This window comes from Coregonus clupeaformis, unplaced genomic scaffold, assembly GCF_020615455.1.
Source record: "Coregonus clupeaformis isolate EN_2021a unplaced genomic scaffold, ASM2061545v1 scaf2536, whole genome shotgun sequence".
Lineage (NCBI taxonomy): Eukaryota > Metazoa > Chordata > Actinopteri > Salmoniformes > Salmonidae > Coregonus > Coregonus clupeaformis.
Genome location: NW_025535990.1, coordinates 1 through 23,093, shown reverse-complemented (window position 1 = coordinate 23,093; position 23,093 = coordinate 1). Strand labels below are relative to the sequence as shown.

Sequence of the window (23,093 nt, the reverse complement as noted above, 5' to 3'; positions counted from 1 at the left end):
TGACATCACAACGTCCTTTAGACATAATTTTGCTCACTGGGTTTTGACCAGGAGGACAGTGGTAGATACTCAAACTGTTTCAGCGAACTGTAATAACAAAACACACAATTCCTTTCAAAAGGTGAATTATGGAGTTAGCTCTGAAAGTGCTTTTGCTTGACTTATTTCAAACAGACACACAGCACATGAACGTGTTCTTAGAAAAATAAAGAGCAGAGAAGAAGTGAAACCAGCCACCTCGAGGTAAACAGGGAGTGTAGAGTGCAACTCTGGTTACTTCCTCTTTTAGGTCGTGCCCCTCCCCTCCACAACAAACTCCATCTGACCCCTTAATAACTAACAAACAGACATTTAGTTTGCCTCCAGACTGAAACAGGAACGGACTACCTGAACTTGTCCAATAAGAAACACCTGTTTTTCCTTTTCCGTTGCAAAATGCTTTGCACTAATGAATGCCACCCAGTTGATTGGTCCAGTACCTGTTGCACACTGGAGTTGTCCAGGAAGGAGAGCAGGGATTGGCTGAAGGAGCTGGAGGAGGTCTCATTGTTGACCACAGCCACCTGTATTCCTTTGGGGTCTCCTCCGATACACAGACACATCAGAGAGATCTGGATGACTGGCAGCAGGAACTGGAAACACAGGGACCTGGACAGATACCAGACATTGGTTCAAATACTATCTTCATTCTACTACTACTCCCTTCATCAGCATCCTCTGCCCCCACCTCTTCATCCTCATTATAATCATTATCATACTCACCACCACCACCACCACCCTTCATCCTCACCCCCACCACCACCACCCTTCATCCTCACCACCACCATCACGACCCTTCATCCTCACCACCACCACCCTTCATCCTCACCACCACCATCACCACCCTTCATCCTCACCCCCACCACCCTTCATCCTCACCACCACCATCACGACCCTCTATCCTCACCACCACCACCCTTCATCCTCACCACCACCATCACCACCCTTCATCCTCACCCCCACCACCCTTCATCCTCACCACCACCATCACCACCCTCTATCCTCACCACCACCATCACCATCCTCCATCATCACCACCACCATCATCCTCCTCACCCGGGCATCCTCTTCATCCTCACTGTGGTCTTGATAATCAGAGCTGCGATGTTCCTCCACTTTGGCATCACATGCCTGACTCGTACCTTCCAGTCCACTACACACACACACACACACACACACACACACACACACACACACACACACACACAGTTTTAGTTTTAGCAGCAATGTTCAGCGATGTTCGTCTACAGTAAATTATTCCATGCCATCACAACATACAAATCGTTGAGCTACTTTTGCAGTGTTCATACAACCCTAGATTTAACCTGAGTATATACAGTGTAGTGTCCATACAACCCTACATTTACCTGAATATATACAGTGGTGTCCATACAACCCTACATTTACCTGAGTATATACAGTGTAGTGTCCATACAACCCTACATTTACCTGAGTATATACAGTGTAGTGTCTATACAACCCTACATTTACCTGAATATATACAGTGTAGTGTCCATACAACCCTACATTTACCTGAGTATATACAGTGTAGTGTCTATACAACCCTACATTTACCTGAATATATACAGTGTAGTGTCCATACAACCCTACATTTACCTGAGTATATACAGTGTAGTGTCCATACAACCCTACATTTACCTGAGTATATACAGTGTAGTGTCCATACAACCCTACATTTACCTGAATATATACAGTGTAGTGTCCATACAACCCTACATTTACCTGAATATATACAGTGTAGTGTCCATACAACCCTACATTTACCTGAATATATACAGTGTAGTGTCCATACAACCCTACATTTACCTGAGTATATACAGTGTTGTGTCCATACAACCCTACATTTACCTGAGTATATACAGTGTAGTGTTCATACAACCCTACATTTACCTGAGTATATACAGTGTAGTGTCCATACAACCCTACATTTACCTGAATATATACAGTGTAGTGTCCATACAACCCTACATTTACCTGAATATATACAGTGTAGTGTCCATACAACCCCTACATTTACCTGAATATATACAGTGTAGTGTCCATACAACCCTACATTTACCTGAGTATATACAGTGTAGTGTCCATACAACCCTACATTTACCTGAATATATACAGTGTAGTGTCCATACAACCCTACATTTACCTGAGTATATACAGTGTAGTGTCCATACAACCCTACATTTACCTGAATATATACAGTGTAGTGTCCATACAACCCTACATTTACCTGAATATATACAGTGTAGTGTCCATACAACCCTACATTTACCTGAGTATATACAGTGTAGTGTCCATACAACCCTACATTTACCTGAATATATACAGTGTAGTGTCCATACAACCCTACATTTACCTGAGTATATACAGTGTAGTGTCCATACAACCCTACATTTACCTGAATATATACAGTGTAGTGTCCATACAACCCCTACATTTACCTGAATATATACAGTGTAGTGTCCATACAACCCTACATTTACCTGAGTATATACAGTGTAGTGTCCATACAACCCCTACATTTACCTGAATATATACAGTGGTGTCCATACAACCCTACATTTACCTGAGTATATACAGTGTAGTGTCCATACAACCCTACATTTACCTGAGTATATACAGTGTAGTGTCTATACAACCCTACATTTACCTGAATATATACAGTGTAGTGTCCATACAACCCTACATTTACCTGAGTATATACAGTGTAGTGTCTATACAACCCTACATTTACCTGAATATATACAGTGTAGTGTCCATACAACCCTACATTTACCTGAGTATATACAGTGTAGTGTCCATACAACCCTACATTTACCTGAGTATATACAGTGTAGTGTCCATACAACCCTACATTTACCTGAATATATACAGTGTAGTGTCCATACAACCCTACATTTACCTGAATATATACAGTGTAGTGTCCATACAACCCTACATTTACCTGAATATATACAGTGTAGTGTCCATACAACCCTACATTTACCTGAGTATATACAGTGTTGTGTCCATACAACCCTACATTTACCTGAGTATATACAGTGTAGTGTTCATACAACCCTACATTTACCTGAATATATACAGTGTAGTGTCCATACAACCCTACATTTACCTGAGTATATACAGTGTCGTGTCCATACAACCCTACATTTACCTGAGTATATACAGTGTAGTGTCCATACAACCCTACATTTACCTGAATATATACAGTGTAGTGTCCATACAACCCTACATTTACCTGAATATATACAGTGTAGTGTCCATACAACCCTACATTTACCTGAATATATACAGTGTAGTGTCCATACAACCCTACATTTACCTGAGTATATACAGTGTTGTGTCCATACAACCCTACATTTACCTGAGTATATACAGTGTAGTGTTCATACAACCCTACATTTACCTGAATATATACAGTGTAGTGTCCATACAACCCTACATTTACCTGAGTATATACAGTGTCGTGTCCATACAACCCTACATTTACCTGAGTATATAGAGTGTAGTGTCCATACAACCCTACATTTACCTGAATATATACAGTGTAGTGTCCATACAATCCTACATTTACCTGATTATATACAGTGTAGTGTCCATACAACCCTACATTTACCTGAATATATACAGTGTAGTGTCCATACAACCCTACATTTACCTGAGTATATACAGTGTAGTGTCCATACAACCCTACATTTACCTGAATATATACAGTGTAGTGTCCATACAACCCTACATTTACCTGAATATATACAGTGTAGTGTCCATACAACCCTACATTTACCTGAATATATACAGTGTAGTGTCCATACAACCCTACATTTACCTGAGTATATACAGTGTAGTGTCCATACAACCCTACATTTACCTGAATATATACAGTGGTGTCCATACAACCCTACATTTACCTGAGTATATACAGTGTAGTGTCCATACAACCCTACATTTACCTGAGTATATACAGTGTCATGTCCATACAACCCTACATTTACCTGAGTATATACAGTGTAGTGTCCATACAACCCTACATTTACCTGAATATATACAGTGTAGTGTCCATACAACCCTACATTTACCTGAGTATATACAGTGTAGTGTCCATACAACCCTACATTTACCTGAATATATACAGTGTAGTGTCCATACAACCCTACATTTACCTGAGTATATACAGTGTAGTGTCCATACAACCCTACATTTACCTGAATATATACAGTGTAGTGTCCATACAACCCTACATTTACCTGAATATATACAGTGTAGTGTCCATACAACCCTACATTTACCTGAATATATACAGTGTAGTGTCCATACAACCCTACATTTACCTGAGTATATACAGTGTAGTGTCCATACAACCCTACATTTACCTGAATATATACAGTGGTGTCCATACAACCCTACATTTACCTGAGTATATACAGTGTAGTGTCCATACAACCCTACATTTACCTGAGTATATACAGTGTAGTGTCTATACAACCCTACATTTACCTGAATATATACAGTGTAGTGTCCATACAACCCTACATTTACCTGAGTATATACAGTGTAGTGTCTATACAACCCTACATTTACCTGAATATATACAGTGTAGTGTCCATACAACCCTACATTTACCTGAGTATATACAGTGTAGTGTCCATACAACCCTACATTTACCTGAGTATATACAGTGTAGTGTCCATACAACCCTACATTTACCTGAATATATACAGTGTAGTGTCCATACAACCCTACATTTACCTGAATATATACAGTGTAGTGTCCATACAACCCTACATTTACCTGAATATATACAGTGTAGTGTCCATACAACCCTACATTTACCTGAGTATATACAGTGTTGTGTCCATACAACCCTACATTTACCTGAGTATATACAGTGTAGTGTTCATACAACCCTACATTTACCTGAATATATACAGTGTAGTGTCCATACAACCCTACATTTACCTGAGTATATACAGTGTCGTGTCCATACAACCCTACATTTACCTGAGTATATACAGTGTAGTGTCCATACAACCCTACATTTACCTGAATATATACAGTGTAGTGTCCATACAACCCTACATTTACCTGAATATATACAGTGTAGTGTCCATACAACCCTACATTTACCTGAATATATACAGTGTAGTGTCCATACAACCCTACATTTACCTGAGTATATACAGTGTTGTGTCCATACAACCCTACATTTACCTGAGTATATACAGTGTAGTGTTCATACAACCCTACATTTACCTGAATATATACAGTGTAGTGTCCATACAACCCTACATTTACCTGAATATATACAGTGTAGTGTCCATACAACCCTACATTTACCTGAGTATATACAGTGTAGTGTCCATACAACCCTACATTTACCTGAGTATATACAATGTAGTGTCCATACAACCCTACATTTACCTGAGTATATACAGTGTAGTGTCCATACAACCCTACATTTACCTGAGTATATACAGTGTAGAGTCCATACAACCCTACATGTACCTGAGTATATACAGTGTAGTGTCCATACAACCCTACATTTACCTGAGTATATACAGTGTAGTGTCCATACAACCCTACATTTACCTCAGTATATACAGTGTAGTGTCCATACAACCCTACATTTACCTGAATATATACAGTGTAGTGTCCATACACTGTATGTCAATACAACCCTACATTTACCTGAGTATATACAGTGTAGTGTCCATACAACCCTACATTTACCTGAGTATATACAGTGTAGTGTCCATACAACCCTACATTTACCTGAGTATATACAGTGTAGTGTCCATACAACCCTACATTTACCTGAATATATACAGTGTAGTGTCCATACAACCCTACATTTACCTGAATATATACAGTGTAGTGTCAATACAACCCTACATTTACCTGAATATTTGGGCAGCTCTTCTACTGGTCCCGGTCCGGCTCCCAGGATTGGTTGACTCTCGTCCCGGCTGCTCTCGAATGATTGGCTGCTCTCTAGGACCCCGCCCTGAGGCGAGGTGCTGTGTTTGGAGCTCACCTGGTCTGAGGTCTCACACAGCTGCAGGAAGGCTTTCTCCAGGGTCTGCAGTGGGTGGATGGGGCAGCAGGGGAAATAGACAACACAGTCAATTGAACACACTGATAAAACAGTCAAGGGTTTATATGATCACTGGTCAACACAGAAAGCAGTCAACACACAAAGCAGTCAACACAGTCGGACATCTCACACAGCTGTAGGAAAGCTTTCTCCAGAGTCTGCAGTGGGTGGGTGGATGGTAGGCGAAGCAATAGGGTCAATGTCGGCTACTGTTAACAGGACTGTTGTCTAGTGGTGATAAAGAGCTACTGTTAACAGGACTGTTGTCTAGTGGTGATAAAGGGCTACTGTTAACAGGACTGTTGTCTAGTGGTGATAAAGGGCTACTGTTAACAGGACTGTTGTCTAGCGGTGATAAAGGGCTACTGTTAACAGGACTGTTGTCTAGCGGTGATAAAGGGCTACTGTTAACAGGCCTGTTGTCTAGCGGTGATAAAGGGCTACTGTTAACAGGACTGTTGTCTAGTGGTGATAAAGGGCTACTGTTAACAGGACTGTTGTCTAGTGGTGATAAAGGGATACTGTTAACAGGCAGAAAAGTCAACTGTACACAAAGACATCACAGACCAGGGTTAAAATGGTCAGTCATCTACACAGTTACAGTCAAACACAGTCCAAGGTTAAAGCGGTCAGTGGTCAACATTGTTAGTAGTCACCATCGTTACCATTTCAAACAGCTGACCACACTATTAGCCAACAGCAATGGTCGACCTCAACTCTGTTGGCTGTCAACTCCGTTGTAGGGTACTCACCGGTGCATTGTGCTGTTTCATCATGGCTTCTGGAAGTCCCTCGGCCAACAGTCGGCCATTCCTCATCAGACCCACCTGGAGAGATAGGAAACAGCAGAGTCATTCTGGAGTTTTGAGGAAGGAGGCAAGGAGAGAGGATGCGAGGAATCAAGGAAAGATTAATTAAGAAATAGCCTTAGTTATAAATGTGCCTGTAGGACAGGTTTTAGTGTGACAGGTGAGGATGGGTTTTAGTGTGACAGAGATCTCTGGCTCACGGTATAATTATATCATTAACGTCCTGTGGTGAAGGCTTGGCACAGGGCCAGTCATCATGTCACCTTTGTCCTGGTATGTTTTCTCTCTCTGTGACCACTGCAGCCATGTAGCTACTGAGACAGGGGCCTAGTTAAGTATTTTGCCACCTCAGTAGTTGGAATCATATCAAACATTGTCAAAAAGTCATCACATTGGGTGATACACAACTCACTCACTGTAAACCTTTACCCCAGATCTAGTACAGACTGAATAAAGACATTGTTAAAATAGTGGCTATAGAGTCGCTATCCTCCATCAATCTACCATCACCTTTCAGTTGTATATCTCCCTTAAATGTGTCTTTCCTGTTAAACTGTCTGTTTTTCCAAATGTGTTTACAATCACCCTTCGCCTCATTTATGAAGTTGGCTTTTGATTTTCTTAGCTGGGAGATTACCTTGTTTCTCAGCCCTCTGAACAGCAGTCTGTCAACATGTAGTCCAGTTTTTACTCAGCCCTCTGAACAGCAGTCTGTCAACATGTAGTCCAGTTTTTACTCAGCCCTCTGAACAGCAGTCTGTCAACATGTAGTCCAGTTTTTACTCAGACCTCTGAACAGCAGTCTGTCAACATGTAGTCCAGTTTTTACTCAGCCCTCTGAACAGCAGTCTGTCAACATGTAGTCCAGTTTTTACTCAGCCCTCTGAACAGCAGTCTGTCAACATGTAGTCCAGTTTTTACTCAGCCCTCTGAACAGCAGTCTGTCAACATGTAGTCCAGTTTTTACTCAGCCCTCTGAACAGCAGCCTGTCAACATGTAGTCCAGTTTTTACTCAGCCCTCTGAACAGCAGTCTGTCAACATGTAGTCCAGTTTTTACTCAGCCCTCTGAACAGCAGTCTGTCAACATGTAGTCCAGTTTTTACTCAGCCCTCTGAACAGCAGTCTGTCAACATGTAGTCCAGTTTTTACTCAGCCCTCTGAACAGGAGTCTGTCAACATGTAGTCCAGTTTTTACTCAGCCCTCTGAACAGCAGTCTGTCAACATGTAGTCCAGTTTAGTGCTTTCTTTCTCTCTGTCTCTCTTTCTTTTTATTGGACCCTGATTTTACCACAGGGTGTCATTTAACCAAGGTGGGTTATTCTTTCTCTTTGTCTTACATGTAATTGTCTTAGTATACTTTTCTTTTTTAATTAGTGAGCATTGTTGTTATTATGTCACAATTATTTAAATTGTAAGCTTCTCGCCGGTTTATATCGAAAATATTAGGTCTAATTAAGTATTTGCTCATTTTGTTATCTGCATTGGGCCATTGTCACGGACACAGCCAAAGCTGCCCCTCCTCCTTGCTCTGGCAGGCTTCGGCGTTCGTCGTCACCGGAGTACTAGCTGCCACCGATCTATGTTTCTGTCTCTCACTAGTCCTGTCTTTATTATTCACACCTGTTACTCATTAGTCTTATTGGTTTCCCTATATTACCTCTGTTTTCCCTCCTGGGTTTGTGCGTGATTGTTCTTTGTTACGTCGTCTGTTGAGCTGTTGTTTTTGCTCTTCCCTGCGTGGAGGGTTTGCTATTGTTTACTTTGTGTTTAGTAAAGCCATACTTTGCTCAGTTCTGTGTCCTGCGCCTGATTCCGTTTCACCACTTCACCCAGACGCTGACAGCCATTGACAAACTGATGATCAATAAGGTGTTTATTATGAAGTCATGAGTCCTTATGGATGTATATAACACAGAGGTAGTACTGTAGACTATAACACACTGTGTGGTGATAGATGGTGCTCTAAATGCATTTAGAATACATTACACATGTGGTACAAGGAACCTGTCTTCCAAATGGCACCCTATTCCCTACATAGTGCACTACTTTTGACGAGAGCCCTATGGGTCCTGGTCAAAAGTAGTGCACTATAACAATAATATGGTGCCATTTGGAACGTAGAGAGAGTCTTATCAGTGTGTTTCGAATAAAGATATTTTTTGAGTGTGAGAAGCTAAAAGGAGAATTCAGTACTATCCACTTCACACTACTTTCACTTCTGCCTTAGTGGCCAAGCATGATGTTGGAACTGGCAACAACAGAGAAGTGAGATCTGATCCGTCGCTCTGGTTAAGAGCATCTGCTAAATGATTAAGATGTAAATGTAAAAATTGCCTATTGATACAGTTCTATGTGGGGTAAAGGTCATCTATATCTATTGTGCATCCCAAATGGCACCCAATTCCCTATTTAGTGCACTACTTTTGACCAGGGCGCATAGTGGCACTTAACCAGATATACTGTAAAAGACTTCGTCCTTTGGTTTTCTGTACATTTTCACATCTTAACACTTCTTTACAGACAATCTACTGTATATTCTTACTGTATGTTTATTTTGACCTGCTCATGAATCGGCTCATGAATCTGTTAGGAGTATATTACGAGCACACATATGGATCTCAAACAACCAATGTTTGCTCAAATGAAGCTCTAAGAAGACATGAAAACATATGGCATGTAAAGACAGTAGTTAATTGTCCGTGTGGTACAGGACCAACACATCCACTCAGTGCTGCATCCTTCATGTTTGTTCCCTTCACCGCTCTTTCACATTTAATTTCCTCACTGAGGAAAAAAAGGCTGTTCAGAAGCAAACATCATCTCAGAGGAAAACGGGGAAAAAAGGTTTTACAGTAACCTAATCTGTAGATTTACAGAGCAGTAGCTCCCTAGGCGTTAGACTTTGAACCAGCCAGGATAGGGAGTGAATACTGCCAGTCTGATGGAGTACATGGGGCCATATAACTGGAAGTGTGTTCTGATTGAAGACAAGCCAACCAGACCATTGACGCTGTGATACACACACGCAGACCCATAGTCCACCTCTTCCCCCCCCTTTCTAAAAAGGTGACACACAGAAGAACTAGAGGAACTATCAAAGGACCCATTGTTTCTCAGTGGAGGGGACCTCATTAATGCCTGCTCATAAAGTATTTATGGAGTGACGGTCAGTTGGGCTGTGTTTCCCCTTTTCCTCTTGTCAACAGATAAACAAGGCACATCGTTCACAGAGGAGCATTTAACAAAAGGACAGTGTGTGTGTGTGTGTGTGTGTGTGTGTGTGTGTGTCTTACCACATTGGCTTGCCTGGCCTCCTCTATGTAGTGAGTGGTGATGACGACCGACACTTTTCCAGTTTTCACAATATCTACTAGATGCTGCCAGATCCTACAGGGACATGACACAACTCAGTTTAAGGGCAACATCCTATTGGGCGTCCCAAATGGCACCCTATTCCCTATAAAGTGCACTACTTAAGTATTGCACTATAAGGCTGATGTGTCCAGACCAGCCATTTATCACCAGATGGGATACAGAATGGGTTTGATATTATAGGATAATGTTGTTTACAGTATGGATATTTTAAATGCATTATAGTATTGTACTGTGGTGTGATTACTGAACGTATGATTGGATTTTTCATGTTTCTTATTGATTATATTCCAAAGTACAGTACTGATGCAACCCTGTGATAAGAACCTATGACATTCTTGTGTGATAAAACCCAATAAAATCATTAAAATAAAACGTATTGCACTATATAGGTAATGTGCGATTTGGGACATGGCGCTACCATACCTGGAGTAGTCGAGATACAAAGAGAAAGTGTGCAAATGTGATCATCTAGTGCACAACAACACTGTGTGTATCCCACTGAGCTAAAGCCTAGGCATTAGCTCGGGGAGCTAACACAAGTCTCAAGGTCCTAATCAAGGTTACTCATCACACGAGTGCGGTTTGGGCGAACCACCTGTCACACAAAGAATAACCTAACAATGTGCTGATATGGGCCCTGGTAGTGCACTATGAAGGGTGCTATTTGGGACACACCTTTAATCTTATGACCTGCCTGGGATTACCCTGGCTAGACTCTGATTTGGCTGGGCTTTGTAACAGAGCACTGGTACTATTACACAATTAGATTACACACCCAGATACTTCCAACAGGACGTATACACTCATTCTGAATGAGAGACAATATGGTTTCTGTAATGGGGGGCAGAGAGTTGTATTTGACAGGTTAAGAGTGTTTGAGCGAGAGTGTTGTTCATAAACTGCTATGTTATCTTAAGATTGTCTATGAGATTCATTATATTGGATGTAAATGGGGGAAATGTGAAGCAGGTGAATTGTTGTAGAAGGGTGTGTGTGTGTGTGTGTGTGTGTGTATGTGTGTGTGTGTGTGTGTGTGTGTGTGTGTGTGTGTGTGTGTGTGTGTGTGTGTGTGTGTGTGTGTGTGTGTGTGTGTGTGTGTGTGTGGTCAATACATACTTGGCTCTCAGCACAGGGTCCACCCCGACTGTGGGTTCATCCAGAATCAATAACTGGGGGTTTTGAAGTAAGGCTGCTCCTAGAGAAACCCTCCGTTTCTGCCCTCCGCTGTAAACACACACACACACACACACACACACACACGTTACATAAAACACCTGATATACTCTGTTATTTATCTGCTCCATCGAGCTGCCATTGTTTGACTTGCATCACCCTCACTGGTTTGCCTCTCAGTGTAATGCAGTGTGTGTGTTAGCTGGGCTGGCAAGGCAGAGAAACCCTTCAAGACTAACCTGCCTGTTCCGATGAGAGAATGGGATAAGCTCTCTCTTGAGAAAGATAACCCCACCACAAGCGTGTCAGACCAGACCTCTTCATTATACAACCCCACAGACGAGCAACCCCAAGCGGAAAGTCAACCTCCCAGCACAGAGGACTACTCCCTCATCGAAATGAAGGATAGATTCACCCAGCTGGAGGTAAGGCAGGTGGAGCTGGAACAGCAGGTGAACACACTCCAGTCAGCACAAAAAAATTGTCCAGCTCAACAACACCCCCTCAACCAGACCCAGAGAGGTGGAGGTGTAGAGAGACATGTCTGCACTCTGGACTGTGGTGAGACAACATCAACAGGAGAAAGAGCAGGAGAAGAACAGAGCACTAGAGGAGAGGATCAGAGTGCTGGAGGAGAAGGTGAGAACGATGACGGGTGACAGAGAACAACCCATTAGAGAGCTGGCCACCCCCCGCAGAGAAGCCAGCAGAACAGCCCACCTCAGATCCTGGCCAAAGTCTCGACACCGCAGCAGAACAGTCCACCCTAGACCCTGACCATAGCCTCGACATCACAGCTGGACAAACAAATGAAGAACCCCAAGCCCAGGGGATACCACCCCCTCTGAGCACCCCCCCAAATACAGTGTCTAAACTCTGGTGTCCAAACACCCAGCGCGCCCTAGACCTTCTGTCTAAGGACCGACTAGGATCACCCAGCCACATAATAATACACACAGGCACAAATGACCTGAGAGCACAGCAGGAAAGGGTGGCCACAGCACTCAAGGGAGTGATTGAAAAAGCTTCTTCTACTTTCCCCAACACACAAGTGGTTATCTCCACCCTGCTACCACGACAAGACTTCCACCCTGCTTCCATACAGCGGGTAAATGCAAGTATTTCCTGTGACTGTGCCTCAAAACCAAATGTTTACCTGGCCCACCACTCCACCCTGGACTTGAACAGCCTTTAGGACCAGGTCCACCAGAAATACAGACACTGTCATCCTACAAGAAACATGATATAGAGGAGATGGACCCACTGGTTGCCCTCTAGATTACAGAGAGCTGGTAGTTCCATCCACCAAACTACCAGGTGTGAAACAGGTAAGCGACTCAGGGGGTATGCTAATTTGGTATAGAGCAGACCTAACTCACTCTATTAAATTAATCAAAACAGGAACATTATACATTTGGCTAGAAATTCAAAAGGATATGATATCAACAGAGAAAAATGTCCTCCTGTGTGCTATCTATATCCTCCCACTAGAATCCCCATACTTTAATGAAGACAGCTTCTCCACCCTGGAGGGGGAAATCAATCATTTCCAGACCCAGGGACATGTACTAGTCTGTTGTGACCTAAATGCCAGAACTGGACAAGAACCTGACACCCTCAGCACAAAGGGGGACAAACACATACATGGAGGTGACAGCATTCACTCCCCTATACGCCCCACTAGGCACAACTATGAAAACATAACCAACAAAAACGGGTCACAACTCCTGCAGCTCTGTCGCAAGCTGGGTATTTACATAGTCAATGGTAGGCTTTAAGGGGACTCCTATGGTAGGTACACCTATAGCTCATCTCTTGGCAGAGGTACTGTAGACTACTTTATCACTGACCTCAACCCAGAGTCTCTCAGAGCGTTCACAGTCAGCCCACTGACACCCCTATCAGATCACAGCAAAATCACAGTCTACTTGAATACTCAATCATGAGGCATCAAAGCCAAAGGAACTGAATAATATTAAGATATGCTATAGATGGAAGGAAAGTAGTGTGGAAACCTACCAAAAAACAATTAGGCAACAACAAATTCAATCCCTTGTAGACAACTTCCTGGACAAAACGTTTCACTGTAATAGTGAAGGTGTAAACTTGGCAGTAGAAAACCTAAACAGTATATTTAACCTCTCAGCTTCCCTATTAAATCTAAAAATGTCAAACAGAAAACCAAACAAAATTAACAACAATGATAAATTTAAGAAACGGGTCGGACCAAGGTGCAGCATGAAAGGCGTACATGTTTATTTAAATAATAAACACACGACACAGTCACCAAAATAACAAACTTAACCGTGACGGTCCAAAGGGCTAACACACAAGCCTAAACAGGAACACAACAAAATCCCACAACACAGGCAGGAAAACTGGCCAGGTTGGTTCCCAATCAGAGGCAGCTGTAGCTCGTTGTCTCTGATTGGGGACCATACTTAGGCAGCCTTTTGGCACCAGTCAGTTGTGGGATCTTGTTCAGTTTGAGGTATGTTATTTGTCTACCTTGGACGTCACGTTTCGTTTGTTGTTTTGGTTGTGCGTTTATTCGTGAAATAAATATGAATGCATATCACGCTGCGCCTTGGTCCTTCTCGTTCATGAACGATCGTGACAATACCGCGTATTCACCCTGCACACCCTAATTGACAAACAAACAAAACAAAACAAAGGCAAAGTCTTCTCATACTTTGTTGATTTCAAAAAAGCTTTTGACTCAATTTGGCATGAGGGTCTGCTATACAAATTGATGGAAAGTGGTGTTGGGGGAAAAACATACGACATTATAAAATCCATGTACACAAACAACAAGTGTGCGTAAAATATTGGCAAAAAACACACTCATTTCGTTCCACAGGGCCGTGGGGTGAGACAGGGATGCAGCTTAAGCCCCACCCTCTTCAACAAATATATAAACAAATTGGCGAGGGCACTAGAACAGTCTGCAGCACCCGGCCTCACCCTACTAGAATCAGAAGTCAAATGTCTACTGTTTGCTGATGATCTGGTGCTTCTGTCCCCAACCAAGGAGGGCCTACAGCAGCACCTAGATCTTCTGCCCAGTTCTGTCAGACATGGGCCCTGACAGTAAATCTGTTCAAGTAGACAACTCACCAACCAAGAATTCACAAAATGGGACAAACACCAAATTGAAACTCTGCATGCAGAATTCTGCAAAAATATTATTTGTGTACAACGTAAAACACCAAATAATGAATGCAGAGCAGAATTAGGCCGATACCCGCTAATTCTCAAAATCCAGAAAAGAGCCGTTAAATTCTACAACCACCTAAAAGGAAGCGATTCCCAAACCTTCCATAACAAAGCCATCCCCTACAGAGAGATGTACCTGGAGAAGAGTCCCCTAAGCAAGCTGGTCCTTGGGCTCTGTTCACAAACACAAACAGACTCCACCGAGCCCCAGGATAGCAACAAAATTAGACCCAACCAAATCATGAGAAAACAAAAAGATGATTACTTGACACACAAAGAATTAACAAAATAAACTGAGCAAACTAGAATGCTATCTGGTCCTAAACAGAGAGTACACAGAGGCATAATACCTGACTATGTACAGACTCAGTGAGCATAGCCTTGCTATTGAGAAAGGCCGCTGTAGGCAGACCTGCTCTCAAGAGAAGACAGGCTATGTGCACACTGCCCACAAAATGAGGTGGAAACTGAGCTGCACTTCCTAACTTCCTGCCAAATGTATGACCATATTAGAGACATATTTCCCGCAGATTACACATATCCACAAAGAATTAAAAAACAAACCCAATTTTGATAAACTCCCATATCTACTGGGTGAAAAACCACAGTGTGCCATCACAGCAGCAAGATTTGTGACCTGTTGCCACAAGAAAAGGGCAACCAGTGAAGAACAAACACCATTGTAAATACAATCCATATTTATTTATTTCCCCTTTTGTACTTTAACTATTTGCACATCGTTACAACACTGTATATAGACATAATATGAGGGAGAGAGGGAGAGAGGTGGACAAACAAACAGGGCATGTAGAGAGAGGGAGAGAGAGAGAGAGAGAGAGGTGGACAGACAAACAGGGCAGATAGAGAGAGAGAGAGAGACAGAGAGAGAGAGTTGAACAGAAACAGGGCACAGACAGAGAGCGAGAGAGAGACAGAAACAGGGCAGGTAGAGAGCTCATCATACCTAGCCTATTTTCCACTTTCTGAAACTGAAAGGTAAATCGTTTCTGTTGCTTGGAAGTCTGGTGAGCTTCGACTGAGGTAACTTGAATGTTTAGTATGCGTCTCAAATTTCCTAGATAGCACACTAGTTTTGAACTTGGCCCAGAGGGCTCTGGTCAAAAGTAGTGCACTATATTATAGGGAACAGGGTGCCATTTGAGACTCAGCCTTAGTGTTTATTCTACTACAGGGCAGCACTGGGTCCTTGTGAGGTACAAGGGGGGATGCCGAGAGCCGGAGGCCACACCAGTGTTTTCACACAGGTTCAAGGGCCAATTACACTATGACATTTTTGGTGAGTTAGTTAAGACACATTTCTCTGGAGGCCTTGCTTCTGTACAGTCATTCGGGCCAATATGGGAAGGATACTGGGACTGAAAGCAGTTGGTTCTGCTTTATTTGACAGCCATATAAGATGCAACATTGTGAATCACATCAAATGCATTAATATAATGTATCACCTTGTGCGGTTGAATTGTGTTAATTAAATGGTCAAATAGAAGTTGAATACATTTTTATGATGATTATTAAATACATAAAATCAATAACACTGTAATACTATGGTTATATGCACCCCCACCAAAATGTATGGTAATTAGCCACCGTTTCAGACAGGGCGGGCTGACTCCACAGCATTTTGACAGAAGCCCGTGACACAAACAGAAAAAGGAGAAATGCTCACTAACAGGGATGTAACAGGGAAACAGTTTCCTTCTCTTTCTATCTATCTTAGCCCTGGTTGTAGCCTACGTTGTCCCCAGATCCAAATGGGATATACTAGTGCAATAGTGTATAGGGAATAGGGTGCAATTGGGGACTCAGCCATAGTCTCTAGGCACAGGTCACATGGTTTTGTGGACATGATGTAATAATGGACCAATGCCAGTTAGAAGAGAGGGAGGCGATTGAGACCCACTAACCCATTAACCCACAAAGGTGTGTGTGTGTTCTGGGGACAGCACTGATGACTCCATTCCATCTCCATAATGAGTACATGGGTCACGGCTTCTGTATTTAACCTCTCCTCGTCATGGGCAAGGGGAAACTATCCACGGCAAATTAATGTGGACCATAACATCTTGCAGGTCGCATTCGCTCTTCACAGAGGCCCTGAGGGATGCATTTAAAATGTATTATATTTCCTTAACGTCAACATAAAAAAATATATAGTCCTTTATCCATCACTTTTTGAATTTGTTATGCACCCTGACTGTGTAGCTTCCGTTTCGATAACTGTTAGCAAGCTGGACAGAGTGAAGAGACTATAGATGACTGTTATCAAGCTGGACAGAGTGAAGAGACTATAAATGACTGTTATCAAGCTGGACAGAGTAAAGAGACTATAGATGACTGTTATCAAGCTGGACAGAGTAAAGAGACTATAGATGACTGTTATCAAGCTGGACAGAGTAAAGAGACTATAAATGACTGTTATCAAGCTGGACAGAGTAAAGAGACTATAGATGACTGTTATCAAGCTGGACAGAGTAAAGAGACTATAGATGACTGTTATCAAGCTGGACAGAGTAAAGAGACTATAGATGTCTGTTATCAAGCTGGACTTAGTGAAGAGACTATAAATGACTGTTATCACGCTGGACAGAGTGAAGAGACTATAAATGACTGTTATCAAGCTGGACAGAGTGAAGAGACTATAAATGACTGTTATCACGCTGGATAGAGTGAAGAGACTATAGATGACTGTTATCAAGCTGGACAGAGTGAAGAGACTATAAATGACTGTTATCACGCTGGACAGAGTGAAGAGACTATAGATGACTGTTATCACGCTGGACAGAGTGAAGAGACTATAGATGACTGTTATCAAGCTGGACAGAGTGAAGAGACTATAGATGACTGTTATCAAGCTGGACAGAGTGAAGAGACTATAGATGACTGTTATCAAGCTGGACAGAGTGAAGAGACTATAGATTACTGTTATCAAGCTGGACAGAGTGAAGAGACTATAGATGACTGTTATCAAGCTGGACAGAGTGAAGAGACTATAGATGACTGTTATCAAGCTGGACAGAGTGAAGAGACTATAAATGACTGTTATCAAGCTGGACAGAGTGAAGAGACTATAGATGACTGTTATCAAGCTGGACAGAGTGAAGAGACTATAGATGACTGTTATCAAGCTGGACAGAGTGAAGAGACTATAGATTACTGTTATCAAGCTGGACAGAGTGAAGAGACTATAGATGACTGTTATCAAGCTGGACAGAGTGAAGAGACTATAAATGACTGTTATCAAGCTGGACAGAGTGAAGAGACTATAAATGACTGTTATCACGCTGGACAGAGTGAAGAGACTATAAATGACTGTTATCAAGCTGGACAGAGTGAAGAGACTATAGATTACTGTTATCACGCTGGACAGAGTGAAGAGACTATAGATGACTGTTATCACGCTGGACAGAGTGAAGAGACTATAGATGACTGTTATCAAGCTGGACAGAGTGAAGAGACTATAGATGACTGTTATCAAGCTGGACAGAGTGAAGAGACTATAGATGACTGTTATCAAGCTGGACAGAGTGAAGAGACTATAGATGACTGTTATCAAGCTGGACAGAGTGAAGAGACTATAGATGACTGTTATCACGCTGGACAGAGTGAAGAGACTATAAATGACTGTTATCACGCTGGACAGAGTGAAGAGACTATAAATGACTGTTATCAAGCTGGACAGAGTGAAGAGACTATAAATGACTGTTATCACGCTGGATAGAGTGAAGAGACTATAGATGACTGTTATCAAGCTGGACAGAGTGAAGAGACTATAAATGACTGTTATCACGCTGGATAGAGTGAAGAGACTATAAATGACTGTTATCACGCTGGACAGAGTGAAGAGACTATAGATGACTGTTATCAAGCTGGACAGAGTGAAGAGACTGTAAATGTAGGTCCATTATCATTTCTACATAGTTAGTTTTTGTTATTTAAAATGTCTATTGAGATTGTTTTCCCCCTAATAAAAAAAAATTAAATTAACAATAAAATTAATTTGCGGGCCATATGCTAGACACCCCTGTGTACGGTTGTGTTACCTGAGATTTCGGACCAGTTTGCTCTTCTGAGGTAGGTCCAGGAAGTCCACCAGGAAGTTAATGCGTGCCTGAGTGTCCTTAGATGACAGGCCGTGGATCCGTCCGAAGAACGTCAGGGTGTCACTGATGGTAAACTCGTTGTACAACGCCAGGTCCTAAAGGAACACAATGTTATGTCACGGTATGTGTTGTGTTGATATCAAATCAAACTTTATTTATATAGCACATTTCTTACAGACGATGCAGAGGATACATTTCAAAGTGCTTAACAAATAACACAATACAAAGGTGAGAAAGACAAAAAACACTAAAGGTTTTCTATACAAATGTAAAATGAAAATAGACAAGAAAATGTTTTAGAGACAAACACAAATTGTGGGTTGTGCTCCAGTACTCTATGTTAACATATCATCATGTTGTCATGGTAATTATAGTCACATGCCGATACACTGAGATAGCGCCTAAAGGTTAGGAGTCGATTTGGAACTGAGGTGCATTTGTGCACGTGTCAAATCAAATCAAATTTTATTTGTGTCACATGCTTCGGAAACAACAGGTGTAGCCTAACAGTGAAATACTTACATACGGGCCCTTCCCAACAACGCAGAGAGAAACATTTAGAAATAATAACACAAGGAATAAATACACAATGAGTAACGGTAACTTGGCTATATACACGGGGTACCAGTACCAAGTCGATGTGCAGGGGTACGAGGTAATTGAGGTAGATATGCACATATACAGTTGAAGTCAGAAGATTACATACACTTAGGTTGGAGTCATTAAAACTTGTTTTTCAACTACTCCACAAATTTCTTGTTAACAAACTATAGTTTTGTCAAGTCGGTTAGGACATCTACTTTGTGCATGACACAAGTAATTTTTCCAACAATTGTTTACAGACAGATTATTTCACTTATAATTCACTGTATCACAATTCCAGTGGGTCAGAAGTTTACATACACTAAGTTGACTGTGCCTTTAAACAGCTTGGAAAATTCCAGAAAATGATGTCATGGCTTTAGAAGCTTCTGATAGGCTAATTGACATCATTTGAGTCAATTGGAGGTGTACCTGTGGATGTATTTCAAGGCCTACCTTCAAACTCAGTGCCTCTTTGCTTGACATCATGGGAAAATCAAAAGAAATCAGCCAAGACCTCAGAAAAAACATTGTAGACCTCCACAAGTCTGGTTCATCCTTGGGAGCAATTTCCAAATGCCTGAAGGTACCACGTTCATCTGTACAAACAATAGTACGCAAGTATAAACACCATGGGACCACGCAGCTGTCAGCTGTCTCCTAGAGATGAACGTACTTTGGTGCGAAAAGTGCAAATCAATCCCAGAACAACAGCAAAGGACCTTGTGAAGATGCTGGAGGAAACAGGTACAAAAGTATCTATATCCACAGTAAAACGAGTCCTATATCGACATAACCCGAAAGGCTGCTCAGCAAGGAAGAAGCCACTGCTCCAAAACTGCCATAAAAAAGCCAGACTACAGTTTGCAATTGCACATCGGGACAAAGATCGTACTTTTTGGAGAAATGTCCTCTGGCCTGATGAAACAAAAATAGAACTGTTTGGCCTTAATGACCATCGTTATGTTCGGAGGAAAAAGGGGGTTGCTTGCAAGTCGAACAACACCATCCCAACCATGAAGCACGTGGGTGGCAGCATCATGCTGTGGGGGTGCTTTGCTGCAGGAGGGACTGGTGCACTTCCCAAAATAGATGGCATCATGAGGAAGAAAATTATGTGGAAGCAACATCTCAAGACATCAGTCAGGAAGTTAAAGCTTGGTCGCAAATGGTTCTTCCAAATGTACAATTACCCCAAGCATACTTCCAAAGTTGTGGCTTAAGGAATGGCTTAAGGACAACAAAGTAAAGGTATTGGAGTGGCCATCACAAAGCCCTGACCTCAATCCTATAGAAATTTGTGGGCAGAACTGAAAAAGCGTGTGCGAGCAAGGAGGCCTACAAACCTGACTCAGTTACACCAGCTCTGTCAGGAGGAATGGGCCAAAATTCACCCAATTTATTGTGGGAAGCTTGTGGAAGGCTACCCAAAACGTTTGACCCAAGTTAAACAATTTAAAGGCAATGCTACCAAATACTAATTGAGTGTATGTAAACTTCTGACCCACTGGGAATGTGATGAAAGAAATAAAAGCTGAAATAAATAATTCTCGCTACTATTATTCTGACATTTCACATTCTTAAAATAAAGTGGTGATCCTAACTGACCTAAGACAGGGAATTTTTACTAGGATTAAATGTCCGGAATTGTGAAAAATTGAGTTTAAATGAATTTGGCTAAGGTGTATGTAAACTTCCGACTTTAACTGTAAGTAGGGATAAAGTGACACTAGGCAACGAGATAGATAATAGACAGTAACAGCAGTGTGTGATGAGTCAAAAGAGTTAGTGCAAAAAGGGTCAATGCAGATAGTCCCTTTAGCTATTTGGTTAACTATTTAACTAACTAGCAGTCTTATGGCTTGGGGGTAGAAGCTGTTCAGGGTCCTGTTTGTTCCAGACTTGGTGCATCGGTACTGCTTGCCGTGAGGTAGCAGAGAGAACAGTCTATGACTAGGGTGGCTGGAGTCTTTGATAATTTTTAGGGCCTTCCTCTAAAAAACGCCTGGTATAGAGGTCCTGGATGGCAGGGAGCTCTACCCCAGTGATGTACTGGGCCGTATGCACTACCCTCTGTAGTTCCTTGGGGTCAGATGCCAAGCAGTTTCCATACCAAGTGATGATGCTGCAAGTCACAATGCTCTCAATGCTGTACAGCTCTTTGAGGATCTGAGGGCCCATGCTAAATATTTTCAGCCTCCTGAGGGGGAAGAGGAGTTGTCGTGCCCTCTTCATGACTGTGTTGGTGTGTGTGGACCATGATAATTACTTAGTGATGTGGACACTGAGGAACTTGAAGCTTTCGACCAGCTCCACTACAACCCCGTCGATGTGGATGGGGGCGTGCTCGGCGTTCCGTTTCCTGTAGTCCATTATCAGCTCCTTTGTCTTGTTGACGTCATCGGTGATCAGGCCAACCACCGTTGTGTCGTCAGCAAACTTAATGATGGTCTTGGAGTCGTGCGCGGCCACGCAGTCGTGGGTGAACAGGAAGTACATGAGGGGACTGAGCACGCACCTCTGAGGGGCCCCCGTGTTGAGGGTCAGTGTGGCGGATGTGTTGTTGCCTACCCGCACCACCTGGGGGCGGACCGTCAGGAAGTCTAGGATCCAGTTGCAGAGGGAGGTGTTTAGTCCCAGGATCCTTAGTTTAGTGATGAGCTTGGAGGGCACTATGGTGTTGAACGCTGAGCTGTAGTCAATGAATAGCATTCTTACATAGGTGTTCCTCTTGTCCAGGTGGGAGAGGGCAGTGTGGAGTGCGATAGAGATTGCGTCATCTGTGGATCTGTTTACCTGTGGTATGTAGTGTTCCTATAAGGTAACAGTTTACCTGTGGTATGTAGTGTTCCTATAAGGTAACAGTTTACCTGTGGTATGTAGTGTTCCTATAAGGTAACCGTTTACCTGTGGTATGTAGTGTTCCTATAAGGTAACAGTTTACCTGTGGTATGTAGTGTTCCTATAAGGTAACAGTTTACCTGTGGTATGTAGTGTTCCTATAAGGTAACAGTTTACCTGTGGTATGTAGTGTTCCTATAAGGTAACAGTTTACCTGTGGTATGTAGTGTTCCTATAAGGTAACAGTTTACCTGTGGTATGTAGTGTTCCTATAAGGTAACAGTTTACCTGTGGTATGTAGTGTTCCTATAAGGTAACAGTTTACCTGTGGTATGTAGTGTTCCTATAAGGTAACAGTTTACCTGTGGTATGTAGTGTTCCTATAAGGTAACAGTTTACCTGTGGTATGTAGTGTTCCTATAAGGTAACAGTTTACCTGTGGTATGTAGTGTTCCTATAAGGTAACAGTTTACCTGTGGTATGTAGTGTTCCTATAAGGTAACAGTTTACCTGTGGTATGTAGTGTTCCTATAAGGTAACAGTTTACCTGTGGTATGTAGTGTTCCTATAAGGTAACAGTTTACCTGTGGTATGTAGTGTTCCTATAAGGTAACAGTTTACCTGTGGTATGTAGTGTTCCTATAAGGTAACAGTTTACCTGTGGTATGTAGTGTTCCTATAAGGTAACCGTTTACCTGTGGTATGTAGTGTTCCTATAAGGTAACAGTTTACCTGTGGTATGTAGTGTTCCTATAAGGTAACAGTTTACCTGTGGTATGTAGTGTTCCTATAAGGTAACAGTTTACCTGTGGTATGTAGTGTTCCTAT

At 42.2% G+C, this 23,093-nt stretch overlaps 1 protein-coding gene across 1 annotated transcript in view; it reads right to left on the bottom strand.

Moving 5' to 3' along the window:
* Window positions 1-18,937, bottom strand: part of LOC121552335 (ABC transporter G family member 20) — a gene marked incomplete at its 5' end in the record, with an annotated part of 41,495 nt that extends 22,558 nt beyond the window's left edge. Inside the window, 7 exons of the mRNA XM_045219613.1 lie at window positions 480-648; window positions 1,096-1,192; window positions 5,953-6,133; window positions 6,901-6,975; window positions 10,254-10,347; window positions 11,452-11,559; window positions 18,783-18,937. Coding sequence (XP_045075548.1) covers window positions 480-648; window positions 1,096-1,192; window positions 5,953-6,133; window positions 6,901-6,975; window positions 10,254-10,347; window positions 11,452-11,559; window positions 18,783-18,937 — 879 coding nt within the window. The remainder of the gene's footprint in view (window positions 1-479; window positions 649-1,095; window positions 1,193-5,952; window positions 6,134-6,900; window positions 6,976-10,253; window positions 10,348-11,451; window positions 11,560-18,782) is intronic.
* Window positions 18,938-23,093: the final 4,156 nt, after the last annotated feature.